General features: G+C 36.9%; 1 protein-coding gene across 5 annotated transcripts; it reads left to right on the top strand.

Moving 5' to 3' along the window:
- The first annotated feature begins 238 nt into the window (after positions 1-238).
- On the top strand, positions 239-12,784 carry CDKN3 (cyclin dependent kinase inhibitor 3). Of its 5 annotated transcripts, XM_058163049.1 has the most exons (8): positions 253-259; positions 3,857-3,939; positions 5,640-5,692; positions 5,799-5,864; positions 6,829-7,051; positions 7,541-7,572; positions 8,773-8,876; positions 11,463-12,784. In XM_058163049.1, exons 2-8 carry the CDS (start codon positions 3,857-3,859, stop codon positions 11,547-11,549), a joined length of 648 nt encoding a protein of 215 aa, XP_058019032.1. In that variant the 5' UTR covers positions 253-259; the 3' UTR covers positions 11,550-12,784. The 5 variants fall into 5 exon arrangements, with proteins under 5 accessions (XP_058019036.1, XP_058019034.1, XP_058019032.1 ...); XM_058163053.1 differs by lacking the exon at positions 5,640-5,692 and having other exon boundaries at positions 239-259; positions 5,799-5,843; XM_058163051.1 differs by lacking the exon at positions 5,640-5,692 and having other exon boundaries at positions 239-259.
- The last annotated feature ends 192 nt before the right edge of the window (positions 12,785-12,976 follow it).

Here is a 12,976-nt window from a genome sequence, read left to right as displayed (position 1 = left end):
GATGTCTAACCGAAAAGAACTTCAGTTTCTCATCCATTTCTTTAAAGACGCCTATTATACTGAATTCCGACTCTCAAAAGTCATCATCCAATAAGAATCGTCCTTTCAAGTTCAGGAATTTGGGCGGGAAATTTATTTTTTTCCTGCCGGTTGATTGGCCAAATGGGGAACTTTTCGCCAGGGGTGGAGTATCAGCCTTTTTAAACCGTTGGTGGGGGGGGGGGAAAGCTACTTTTTGGCGGGAATCCGCATCGCTGAGGTAGGAGGTATCTTAGCAACACAGCGGGAGGATAGCTTCTATACGGCGTTATTTTCTGCATTTTGGAGCAAAAACCCGGCGTTTTCCCCGCCTCTACTTGAGCCTTTGGGGGCCCGAGTTTATTCTGAGTTTTCTTCGCCCACGGTGGGCAAACGTTATACTTTAAATACCGTGACCTCTGTTTTATGGGTTTTAGGCTAAAGGGTTTTAAAAATCTGTTAATGGACGAAAAGGAAAAAAAAATGCAAGGAAGCCAAATTAACAAAGAAACTATGTCTAACTGTCTGGAGATTCTCAGTCATCCAAGTCATGGTTGTCCCAAAGGTGCTTTTTCAAGAGGCAACTGGACTTTCTGGTGAACTGGGCATGATAATCCAGTTGCCCCTTGAAAAAGAAGCTTTGCCACAATTACGTCTAACGTTTATCAATTTGGGCTAATTATTTGAAACTCTTCGAGTTCTTGAGGAAGCGTCCGGAGCGGCTTTCGGGGAAAGCCAGATTTACCTCTACTTCTAAGGCGCCGCCCCCAAGTTGCCTAACCCCGCCCCCATCGCAGGCTAGGGAGTACGATTGGTGGATTAATTCTCCCGCTAGCACAGACGTTCCATAAAAGGAGAAACGAATCCGGGAAGAAGCTGCCAATGGTTGCCCTCCAATTGTTTGCTATGGGAGTTTAGGCGGAGATCATCACAGCCGCCGCAGGAGGATCAACCAGAAGAACAGAAGTTGTCCCAAAGGTGTTTTTTTTTCAGGAGGCCACTGGACTGTCTTGTTTTTTCTTTTGAAGACGTTTCGCTTCCCGTCTTCAAACGAAAACAAAGTCCAGTGGCCTCCTGAAAAAAAGCACCTTTGGGACAACCATGACCTGGATGACGGAGAATCTCTACAGACTAATAGTTGTGCGCTGGCGAATGGACGCCTCATCCATCTCGTGGCCCAGAAGAATTAAAGCTTGGCATGTCTTTTCATAGGTAAAGCCGCAAAGTTTCGCTCCCGATAGAAAAAATCCGATTACTGGGAGCATCTGTCCCGATCAAAACGTTTAATCGGAATAGAAGGGATCTTAGAAGTCTTCTAAGTCGAGCCCCCTGCTCAAGCAGGAGATCCTATACATTTCAGACCAATGACTATCCAGTCTCTTAAAAACTTCCAGTGTTGGAGCATTCACGACTTCTGAAGGCAACCTGTTCCACTTGTTAATTGTTCTCACTGTTAGGAAGTTTCTCCTTAATTCCGGGTTGCTTCTCTACTTGATTAGTTTTCCGTCAGTTTCTTGTCCTGCCCTCTGGTGCATGAGTACAGTTGGCATAAGTATTGGTGAGCTTGCCAGCCATAGACTGACACACAAACGCCACATGTGTTGGTTGGAAAAGGTGCTACCAGACTCCTTTAGATGGTCATAAATCTCTATCATACCACTTTATTACCCACAGACTATGATTTCTAATGGCTTTAGTAGTTTTTGTTTTAATGCTGTCGTTATGATTGTAGTGAATTTTGCACTTGTGTCTATTAGCAGCCCAGTCATCTATGTGAGATAAATAGGGTAAATATAAATATATTTGTGTCAATTGCTATTTCTAATGCTCCTTATACTTAAAAAGAATAGTATGATGGGAACTTATGTGATATTCCCAGGGTAGCTAATTGGTAATAATTTGAGTTGTATAGTATTTAGACTTGATTCCATAAAGGTGCTTTAGAACATGAACTACAACAGCTGCATCTTTTTCCAGATGGCATAACTACCTTTTACAGCTAGTGTGCAATTCCAGGAAAAAGCTTTAAAGAATTGTAAACAGGTGTTTTGGTGACAGCTTTGCATGATCAGAAGCAGCTTTCTAGGATTTATTTATTTATTAAATATATTTGCAGCCCATCTCGTATCCAACAAATCTGAATAGCTTAAAACATAAATTGTAAGGAATTAAATTTGATGCACAACAAAGACCTAATTAAAAGCTCATATTTCTCCTAAAATTTATTTTATCTAAAGTTGTTATATTTGTTTCCTTCTCCCATCTGCTATATTCTTACAACTAATTCTAACAAAACATTTAAAGTTCTTTCACTCCTTATTGCTTTTTCAAAAATCATTTCCAGAACAATTCTATAACTTTTATTCACACAATTATCCTTTAATCACATCCTTATCTTTGTTTCCCTAAATGGGTTTTAGTGGTTCCTGGACCTAATGCATATTTGTTTCTTTTGCCATCAAAGTCTCAGCATTGTTTTGTGTTATTTTTCTCATAACTCAGTATCTCTATCCTAATCTTTGACACTCCTCTTTTCACCACTGTAGCCATTTAAAGATCCCCAGGTGATCTACAACTATAATAACTCTTCCCTTCTAATCATAATTTCTACCTTCCAAACTGCATATCCTTCTTTTCCTGTTCTTATTTAATTTGAAATGTTAGAGGAAATCTAAATTTTAGGGGCATAAGCATTTAAAAAAATCTAAACATGTAGCAGTCCTAATCAGTTACTTGTAGGCAATTGTAAAGGTTTTCAAGATATTAAATTCTTATGTGTAGCAAAGGAAATTAATGTAGTTAATCTGAAAAAGAATAATATGATGGGAACTTATGTGATATTCCCAGGGTAGCTAATTGGTAATAATTTGAGTTGTATAGTATTTAGACTTGATTCCATAAAGGTGCTTTAGAACATGAACTACAACAGCTGCATCTTTTTCCAGATGGCATAACTACCTTTTACAGCTAGTGTGCAATTCCAGGAAAAAGCTTTAAAGAATTGTAAACAGGTGTTATGGTGACAGCTTTGCATGATCAGAAGCAGCTTTCTAGGATTTATTTATTTATTAAATATATTTGCAGCCCATCTCGTATCCAACAAATCTGAATAGCTTAAAACATAAATTGTAAGGAATTAAATTTGATGCACAACAAAGACCTAATTAAAAGCTCATATTTCTCCTAAAATTTATTTTATCTAAAGTTGTTATATTTGTTTCCTTCTCCCATCTGCTATATTGTTACAACTAATTCTAACAAAACATTTAAAGTTCTTTCACTCCTTATTACTTTTTCAAAAATCATTTCCAGAACAATTCTATAACTTTTATTCACACAAATATCCTTTAATCACATCCTTATCTTTGTTTCCCTAAATGGGTTTTAGTGGTTCCTGGACCTAATGCATATTTGTTTCTTTTGCCATCAAAGTCTCAGCATTGTTTTGTGTTATTTTTCTCATAACTCAGTATCTCTATCCTAATCTTTGACACTCCTCTTTTCACCACTGTAGCCATTTAAAAATCCCCAGGTGATCTACAACTATAATAACTCTTCCCTTCTAATCCTAATTTCTACCTTCCAAACTGCATATCCTTCTTTTCCTGTTCTTATTTAATTTGAAATGTTAGAGGAAATCTAAATTTTAGGGGCATAAGCATTTAAAAAAATCTAAACATGTAGCAGTCCTAATCAGTTACTTGTAGGCAATTGTAAAGGTTTTCAAGATATTAAATTCTTATGTGTAGCAAAGGAAATTAATGTAGTTAATCTGTGATAATTTATGCAGTAAATGTATTCATAGCATAAAACTATTTTCTTGCAATATTTTCTTGAGATGTGTGCAATGCAGGTAAACGAGTTTGATTCATCAGATGAGGAGCCCCTGGAGGAAGAACAGACACCTTTTCAAGTATCCTGGTAAGACTAAAGGTGGTGGAGCAAAAATCACCTTTTAAAATTTTGGGAGCAATTTTAATATTCTGTCTATATCTGATTAACATATTGACGTTCTTAATTTAATCCACATTATATAAATGAGATGCCACTTTTTAATTTTTGGCTGTCATTTAAATGACAGTATCTTCTGAATACTACAATAGCCATTTTGCTTCTTTTCAAGAATTCAGAGTAATAAACATAACCCTCTTGTCTTTTTCTATAATGACTAAATTATAGACAGAATTGTTAAACATTTTTTTTTATTTTTTTGTTTTTAAAATGTAAAAGTAAAGTAAGTAAGTAAGTAAAAAAAAAATTCTACATTTCTCTCATGGTATTTATTTTTTAAGTGGATGGTTTGGGTTTTTTTAATGTGTTGGGTGGATTAAATTGTCCTACTTCTGTCATTCTTGTTGATATGACCTGTAGTGTGATTAGGAACACTAATTATAAGTGTGACAATGAACTTAGAGCTATATCTACTGTAGATCTCATCCCAAAATTTTGGTATGTAGAATGAGGTGTTCAGTATAGGTCTTCTATTAGTCTAGTACCGGTATTTGGTCTAATCTCTTCCATTGGAATCAATATAATATTCCTCCCCTTCTATATATTCAGGGTACATGTAAAGATTGACATGAAAATAGAGTTACAGCGAATTCTTAATGGCTACTTTATCCATATGTCTAGCTCTCCATGTGTTGGAGGTGATTTCTAATGCTTATAAAAATGTTACATACTTGGGGGTGAATATTTTCACTAAGCTATTTTCCTATCCTTACGTATATTTATTACTCTTTCCCATAAATTAAATCATAGAATATAAAGATTGGAAGAATTCTGGGGATTTTCTAGTCCAATCCCCTGCCTAGTGCAGGAAGTGGTTGAGCTGTTTCTAGTGGAGAAATGCAGTCCTGCAGTAACTAGGCCTAAAGCCATAAAGAGCTTTATAGGTAAAACCAGCACTTTAAATTGCATCCAGAAGTTAATAGGAAGCCAAAGCAGAGTCCACAAAACTCATACAATATATCCCTGTGAAGCAGCCAGACCCTTGCATTTTGCACTTATTGAAGCCTTGTTAACAGTTACTTAGTCAAATGGTAATGGAAGTCTGAGCCACTGTAGTCAGATCCTCTCATTCCAAGTGAAGCTGCAAACTGCCAAAGCTTCAGCAAAAGCCACATCCCCCACTTACTGATCCAGCAGGACCCTTGAATCTAGAAAGATGCTCCTTCATAGGCACTGAAACACATTCATAGACTTATAAGGCTGGAAGGGACCTTCTAGTCCAACACTCTGCCCAAGGCAGGAGGCCTTATTGCATCTCAGACAAATGGCTGTCCAATCTTTTCCTAAACACCTTCAATGCTGGAGCACTAATAACTCAGGGAGGCAAGCTATTCCATGGATTAATTGTTCTTATTGTCAGGAAATTTCTCCTTAGTTCCAGATTGGATCTCTCTTTGGCTGAAGGAGCTTCCACCCATTGCTTCTTGCCCTGGGTTATTCAGATTACATTCAGTATTCAAATATAAAATATGAAGTGGGGAAGATCCCAGTGCATAAACAGCTTCACCTTGCTGAAGGTTTAGTTGTATGTCTTGAGAGTAAATACAGTAGATAAAAATGGCAATTTGTAAAAACTTACTGCCTTTGAGTTTTGTGCATTCTTCTTGTAGGTTACCCTTATCACCAGCTTATTCCCAATTCCTAGGAATCAGCTCACTACCAGGTAAGTGCATAGAAGTGGACTAAGAAAGAATCTATGAATGTTTTAAATATCTGTTTTAACATTAATAGCATTGTTTGTTTTCTTTCATCCTTCTCACTTGATTTAGGTTGTCGATTCAAAAATATTAAAAGAAACCTTCAGAAAGATATAGGTAATTATCAGTGGTACAGAGGTATGTCCTTCAGTAGCTTATTTTTCACAAATCTAGTTTTAATTCCTTGGAACTGCAGTTAACCATTTATTTGTATTAAGGACCTGTATCCTACAAACCTGTAACACTATTGTAAGAAAGACAAAAATAAGGATGAGAGAACTCTGCAAAGCAATTGCATTAACATATGGCATAACGATACTCATCATTGCACATAAAAGTAGACTAGGTGAAACATCACTCCACAACTGGAATTCTAGCATTTTCTGTTAATCATCTAATTAATATCTGATAATGGACAACTGGAGAAAAAGCCTGAAAAGCAAAACATAATAAATGCATGGGCATATTCATACGGCAATCTTAGTTAAAGTATGAGCTTTAGTGAAATAACAGATTGGTTTGCTTAAGTCCTCTGCATGGAAAAAGTACTTTTAAAAATACATATTGTAATTTAAAATTTAACTCTCTAGAATTGATACTCTCTAGCATCACTCATCACTGACATTTAAGGTTCAGCAAGAGTCAAGGCTATAGATTTTATTTAAATGATGCAGTTTTATAATTTTCTACTTGCAGTTTTTGTATATTCTTTTTAAAATGTAAGCATTTTAAGATTTTTTTTCTGAAAGGGACATTTTTTTTAACACTATTTTAATCTAATAATCTTACCATGTTCTCAGTAAATATTGCTGTCTGTCTTGAAATCTCTTATATTTGCTTACAGAATGAAATAACAAAATAGCAGATTTTTACACCAAAATGCCATTTCTGCTACTAAAATTAGGCAGGCTTAAATCTGACATCTTTTATTTGCCTAACAGACGATGATATACATATTATAACTGAAGGGAAAGCTACTTAGAAGTTTGGAAATTACTCTTCTAACTACTGGTAGTTTTGCAATCAATTCCATAAAAATCATATAGATTCAGATTGCATTTAACACTTTAGCAAATATATAACTATGTTGCCTTTTTTATAGATGAGCTAAAAAGTCACGGGGTGCTCGATGTATTTGTACTCTGTACCAAAGGAGAACTCACAAAGTACCGTGTCCCACACCTCATGGAAACATACCAGAATTATGGGATTGCTGTGCATCACCATCCTATTCCTGATGGAGGTACACCAGATATTGCCAGATGCTGTGTCATTCTAAATGAACTGAGGAACTGCCTTGAAAGTAAACGAAAAGCCACAATACAGTTGAGTTCTGATATTCTAGTTATTTATCCTCTTTGAAAGTAGTTCAATCACTAAATGTTCATCTGCCACCTCTGTGTCAAAATTTGACTTCTATTTGCTGCAGTCAGCTTCTGCTGTATCATTCCAAACTACAGATCAGAGATGCGTACTTTTTTTCTGCTTTCTATCTAAAGGACTAAAGTTGCATTGAAGAGTAGAATAATCAATGGCCTGTTCAGACTCCTTTGACAATTTCACTACCATAAAAAATACTACTCTAGAATATATGATCACAGCTTATTGTGAGAAAGCTGATAAGCATCAATATCAATAGTCCTAGAGAAAAAGCATTGTATTTAAGTTAGACTTTGGAATAATAAATCTAACTGAAGACCTCTAACTGAAGAACTGTCATTCACAGCAGAATTTAAAAAAACTATCTTGGCTATGGAAGATTGTCATGTTTACAGCTATTGCAATATATTGGTGTTTTTTTTTATTTCTTTCAGTTGTTATGGAGGACTTGGACGATCCTGTCTCAGTAAGTGAAGTGCTCTGTTTAAAAAATTACGAAGTATTGCTTTTTTAATACTACTGGTAACATTCTGCAGCCAATCACAGAACTATTTTCTTCATACCAGGGAAAATATTCTCTGCAATACCACAAAGACTTACTCAAAAACCAAAGCTCTCTTTAATCTCTCACACCCAACAGTAACTCATTGAATTTTTAATTTTGAAGGAGATAAACAGTTTTCTATAAACTGTAAGAACTATCCTTTTTTTAAAAAGCTGACCATGAGAAGCTAGAATACGAGATACATGGTTATATACAAACTGAAAGAAAGAAAAGTAAATGCATACTGTCTTTCATATCAAGGATTCTTTGATATAATGCTCTACTCAGCCAATAGTGTGAAGGTTTTGGCAAGCCTAAAAGATTCCTACTTGTATTGCAGCAAAAATTTCAAGAGTGAGGCTGAGCCCCTATCATGATAACCTTGAGCAATAATGTGACAGCAAACACTTAACTTAGTGCTTCGGACCACCTGACTACTTTTTTTAAAAAAAATCACATAAAAAGCATTTCACAGAAAGGTGACATGTCGTAAAGCAAGTGCCAACATCTCACATCATGGTTTCCAAGAATCTTTGAGTGTGCTGTAAAATAGGAAAAATACTATGTTATTTCTATACTGACCTAATCTACTCTTGATCTCTCTAGTGGTCTAGCAAATCTCCATTTTATAGCTTTTACCATATTTTCAATAACACATAATCAAGGGAAGAAATGCAAGTAATTTTCCCCACATATGAGTGTATCTGCCAGGTAGGGTAGTAAAAAAAAAATCAAGATATTCACAGCTCTCTTTTAGGATTGGTCTTGAATTGCATGATTATGATTGCTATCTTCGCTTTTTGACCATCTCTCCCTGCTTACATAGAAGCTGCATTCTCTGAATCCAGCTGGCCAGGCTTCTGTGATAAATCCCTATTAAAACTATAAACACAAAGGATTTGAATTCTTGTTTCAGGCTCAGATGTTCCTATGTTTAATAGGCCTAATCTGCATAAATGCTGTCACTGATATTTTCCAAAATAGCTGACATGTGAAAAGCTGAGAATTCATGAATAAGCATAGGAATCTTATTAGTCTGCTACCTTGTTTACCTTTAAAACAGGTTGTTCCTCCTTACTAAAAATGTCTTGTTCATTAGGTTATTCTACGGTTTTTTTACAGTTGCCGCTTGCCTTCTGCTCCAGATATCTGACACCATAACTCCACAGCAGGCAATAAACTGCATGAGGGAGTTGAGAGGTTCAGGTGCAATACAAACTTTAAAGGTTAGACCTGCCAAGGAGGAAATAGAACTTAAAAGATGCTTAATTTATTTATTTCTGTACACCTCATTTCCCAAAACTTTGAAGGATACTCGACTGTAGACATTTTGCTTGGTACTAAAAGTATTTTTTGGATTAAATACACCCTATTTGCCTTCAGGCCATAGACCACATCCATGGCTCCTGCTGGATCCTCCTTGATATTGTTAAACCTTTTAGTCCATTTTATACCTTTATTTATTTAAGCATTATTATTTATTTAGCACATGGATACAATGTCAGTGAAATCTACAAACGCTACATACAAAGTTCTGACAGCCTAGATTGCTAGTTCATTCTATTTGGCACTTGCACACCTATCCTTGGTGCACCCCTGGGATGAACTAGCTTTATGCCAGCTAACTAGCAGCGCTCAGATTTGTTGGTTTTTCTGGGTCTGTCAGTCTTGTCTCGCATCCGGCCAGGTCCAGTATCAGCTTCTGTTCTCCTGCACATATTTATTTATTTATTTATTTATTTAATCATATTTTTATACCGCCCTATCTCCCGAGGGACTCAGGGCGGTTTACAGCCTAATAAAAACATACATATAAATACAAAATAAAACATCAATTTAAAAAACTTATTAAATGAAGCCGAATATTAAAAATTGCAATAAAAAATAATAAAACCCCGTTAAAACCAAAGTTAAAATTTAAAAATTCTAGTCCAGTCCTGCGCAAATAAATAGATGTGTCTTAAGCTCGCGGCGAAAGGTTCGAAGGTCAGAAACTTGACGAAGACCTGGGGGAAGCTCGTTCCAGAGGGTGGGAGCCCCCACAGAAAAGGCCCTCCCCCTGGGTGTCGCCAGTCGGCACTGCCTGGCTGACGGCACCCTAAGGAGTCCTTCCCTGTGAGAGCGCACGGGTCGGTGGGAGGCAATCAGTGGCAGCAGACGGTCCCGTAGATAACCCGGCCCTATGCCATGGAGCGCTTTGAAGATAGTTACCAAAACCTTGAAGCGCACCCGAAAGGCCACAGGTAGCCAGTGCAGTCTGCGCAGGAGAGGTGTCACATGGGAGCCACGAGGGGCTCCCTCTATCACCAGCGCAGCCGCATTCTGGACTAACTGGAGCCTCCGGGTGCTCTTCAAGGGGAGCCCCATGTAGAGAGCATTGCAGTAATCCAGACGAGATGTCACGAGAGCATGAGTGACCGTGCATAGGGCATCCCGGTCTAGAAAGGGGCGCAACTGGCGAACCTGGTAAAAAGCTCTCCTGGAGACGGCTGTCAAATGGTCTTCAAAAGACAGCCGTCCATCCAGATATGAACGCAGCTGGGTATTTCCCACCAAAATGGTACATTGAAGCATTTATACCTTGCCCTGCATTCATTTTTTTCCTATCCATAGCCCTGCCCTTATTATTTCACTAATTGTGTAAATTACATTGCTTCTTTCTCATTAGGCTGCTTTTCAGCTAAATACTTAACCAAAAATTATTTAGCTTTCCTTGTTTTGTATAGCTGGGCTTGCACAACACATGTTCAACCATGTTGAAATGGATTGAAGAGTTTTTAAACAGCAGGTTGTGGGAATTGGAGTATCATCTTAATGGTGGCACTGGCAGCTCTCCTGGGGAACTGCTTGTCCTACATATAAGAACCAGATCCTCCATACTGAGTATTTACAAAGAGCTGAAAGAGAACCTTTGGGGGGGGGAGGTTTCTTTTAATGGTGCTTATTAGGGCTATTATATTTCGTCACTCTCTTGATGTTTCTAACCTTTTTTATTATTATAGACTTATATTTTCTTTACAGCCAAAAAACTACTTGGAGCCGTTGTGGAGTAGAGCAATATACTAATAATAAATAAAAAATAATATCACTTGTTTAGATACAGCAGGTTACAGTAAAGGTAGTCCTCAGTTTGCAACTAGTTGCTTAGCAACTGTCTGAAGTTACAGTGGACCTCCCCAGGGCTACTTATGACCCAGATTTGAAGTTCCAACAGCTGCCTCTACATTCACATGATACATTTTGGATGCTCAGCAACTGATCTGCATTTATGGCCATTTGCCAAGTTTTCGTAATGATCACTGTAAAATTGAGCAGCCCCATTATGTCCAACCTAATAACTGGTACCAGTTAGGACTATAATTGCACTCAGTTGTAAGTCAAGGACTACCTATAACACAACTACGTACTATGAAACTAGTTTGTACTTATTTGCTGCGTCTCCTTGCTTTAAGTGGTGCACGTTAGGATTAAGTACTGTGAAGTATTTTTTTCCCTCAGAGGCAGAGAGTTTTCTATTGAAGATTGTTATAATCAAGGATTTTTCAGGGGAGGTAGGGAGAATCCAGGGACTAACCTCGGCAGCCAGTTCAGCTATTAATGGAATATTGTAGAAGCCTATCCTCTTATATGAACAAATAGTCTTTACACCTTCAGAGGAGAGGAAAATCTGTTTGGTAGAATTGGAGAATGGGAATCCATTCTATGTTCCTTTTCTGTGGTTCTCCACTCATTCCAACCCATATCATTAGAAAAAGTTAAGTCATTCTAATGTTGAAGTCCAATCATTCTGAAGCATCCTTTTTTCTTTATAGCAATACAACTACCTTCATGATTTTCAGGAGACCTTGGCTGCCTATTTGGCAACAGAAAGTGAGCGACCAAGATCAGTATCCCGATAAAACACCCTGAGTTTAGTTACTATTTGAAAGAATACATTGCATTGTTTTTACTTTGTACAGATAGTGGAAAATAATTTTATTAACTGTCTGCCAGTTACTGCCTTGACGAAGGATATGTGACTATATAGCACAAGTCCCTGAATAAAGATCCATCTGCGCATTTTATTTTGACAGCGAATTATAACATGTAGCAGAACGCATAATAAATATTTCTAATCTTTTTACTTTATGTCCTTTCCAATTCCTGTTTAGTTTTCTCTGCTGTGATAGATTTTTTTGTTTTGTTGTACTTCTTTATGCAATTTATGGGAAAGTCTCTATAGGAGAATCACATAAATTTATATTACAGCAGTGCCAGCTTTTTGGTGGAGTATATTGTAAGACACTAGCAATAGAATATTGTGAGTTGTCCTTCATATGTGTTCACTTTTCAATTAATGTGTCCCTGTATACAAGCTTATGGGAAACCAGATGTTTCTTCACAAGTAGAGATGTTCATGAGCTTGCCTGAAAAGCAATTCATTAGTCTCCCTTAAAGCAGAATAACTTGCATTTAAGTTTGTCATCTGGAAGATCATTCTATTATTACTATAACTACAGCACCTGCCAACCAGGATGTTTTCAGGACTAGCAGTCCAACCTGCTACTTAGGAAGTGGCAAAAAATATATTTCATTAACAAAACATACAAGGAGCATGTTGTTGTATTGCTCTTTGCATAACAAAAAATGTAGACAAAAATACTGCCTCCCTTGTGTTTGGCACAAATCTGAATCGGATATTCTGCAACAGCAGCCAATTCAAATTCAAAAAAATTTATAAGATTGAAGTAGGTCTGCCCCTTGGGGCAATACAGTTGTCCACTTACAGTATTCATTAAATTTATATCCACCACAATCTAGTGACTTTTGGCAACTTACATGGTAAATACAGCAAAAAAAAAAAATTACACTATCCATGGCATGGTTAGAATGAAATTTTTAAAAACCCTGCAACTAAAAAAAATAATAAAAAAGAAACAACGCTGCAGTACATAAACTTAGAAGGAAGCTCTCCAAAATAATTTTAACATTTTTAGGTCAACAAGGAAGCAAATAGCTTAATTTTTGTTGGAAGGTTAGTTCAAAACAGTAACACCACCATGAAGTTCTTTCTAGCTTAGAGCCCTCTTCATCGTTTAGGAATTAGAGACTAGTTTATCTCTGGGTCAGGCAATTCTGGTTGGAGCAGATAATCCTCTAGATACTGAGCAAAAATGGCTTTATAGGTCAACCCCCATCTCCAGCATTCTAAATTGTAACCCACAATGCAAGTATGTTATATCATAGTAATGTTAATATACAATAAGATCATTTGTTCTTAGCCCAAGAACTGAGGCATGGAGTATGTCGTACATATTCTTGTTCTCCAATTTTGAGATCTGGGATG

Source organism: Ahaetulla prasina, chromosome 1, assembly GCF_028640845.1.
Source record: "Ahaetulla prasina isolate Xishuangbanna chromosome 1, ASM2864084v1, whole genome shotgun sequence".
Taxonomy (NCBI): domain Eukaryota; kingdom Metazoa; phylum Chordata; class Lepidosauria; order Squamata; family Colubridae; genus Ahaetulla; species Ahaetulla prasina.
Note: the sequence above shows the minus strand (reverse complement) of the source record. Positions and strands in the feature narration are given on the sequence as shown.

Bases quoted from the DNA above. Each gene is read 5' to 3' on its own strand.
- CDKN3 (XM_058163049.1), top strand. From the start codon at position 3,857: ATGTGTGCAATGCAGGTAAACGAGTTTGATTCATCAGATGAGGAGCCC. The intron at 5,865-6,828 runs GTATGTCCTTCA...CCTTTTTTATAG, and splicing joins TAATTATCAGTGGTACAGAG to ATGAGCTAAAAAGTCACGGG. The intron at 7,052-7,540 runs GTTGAGTTCTGA...TATTTCTTTCAG, and splicing joins AAACGAAAAGCCACAATACA to TTGTTATGGAGGACTTGGAC.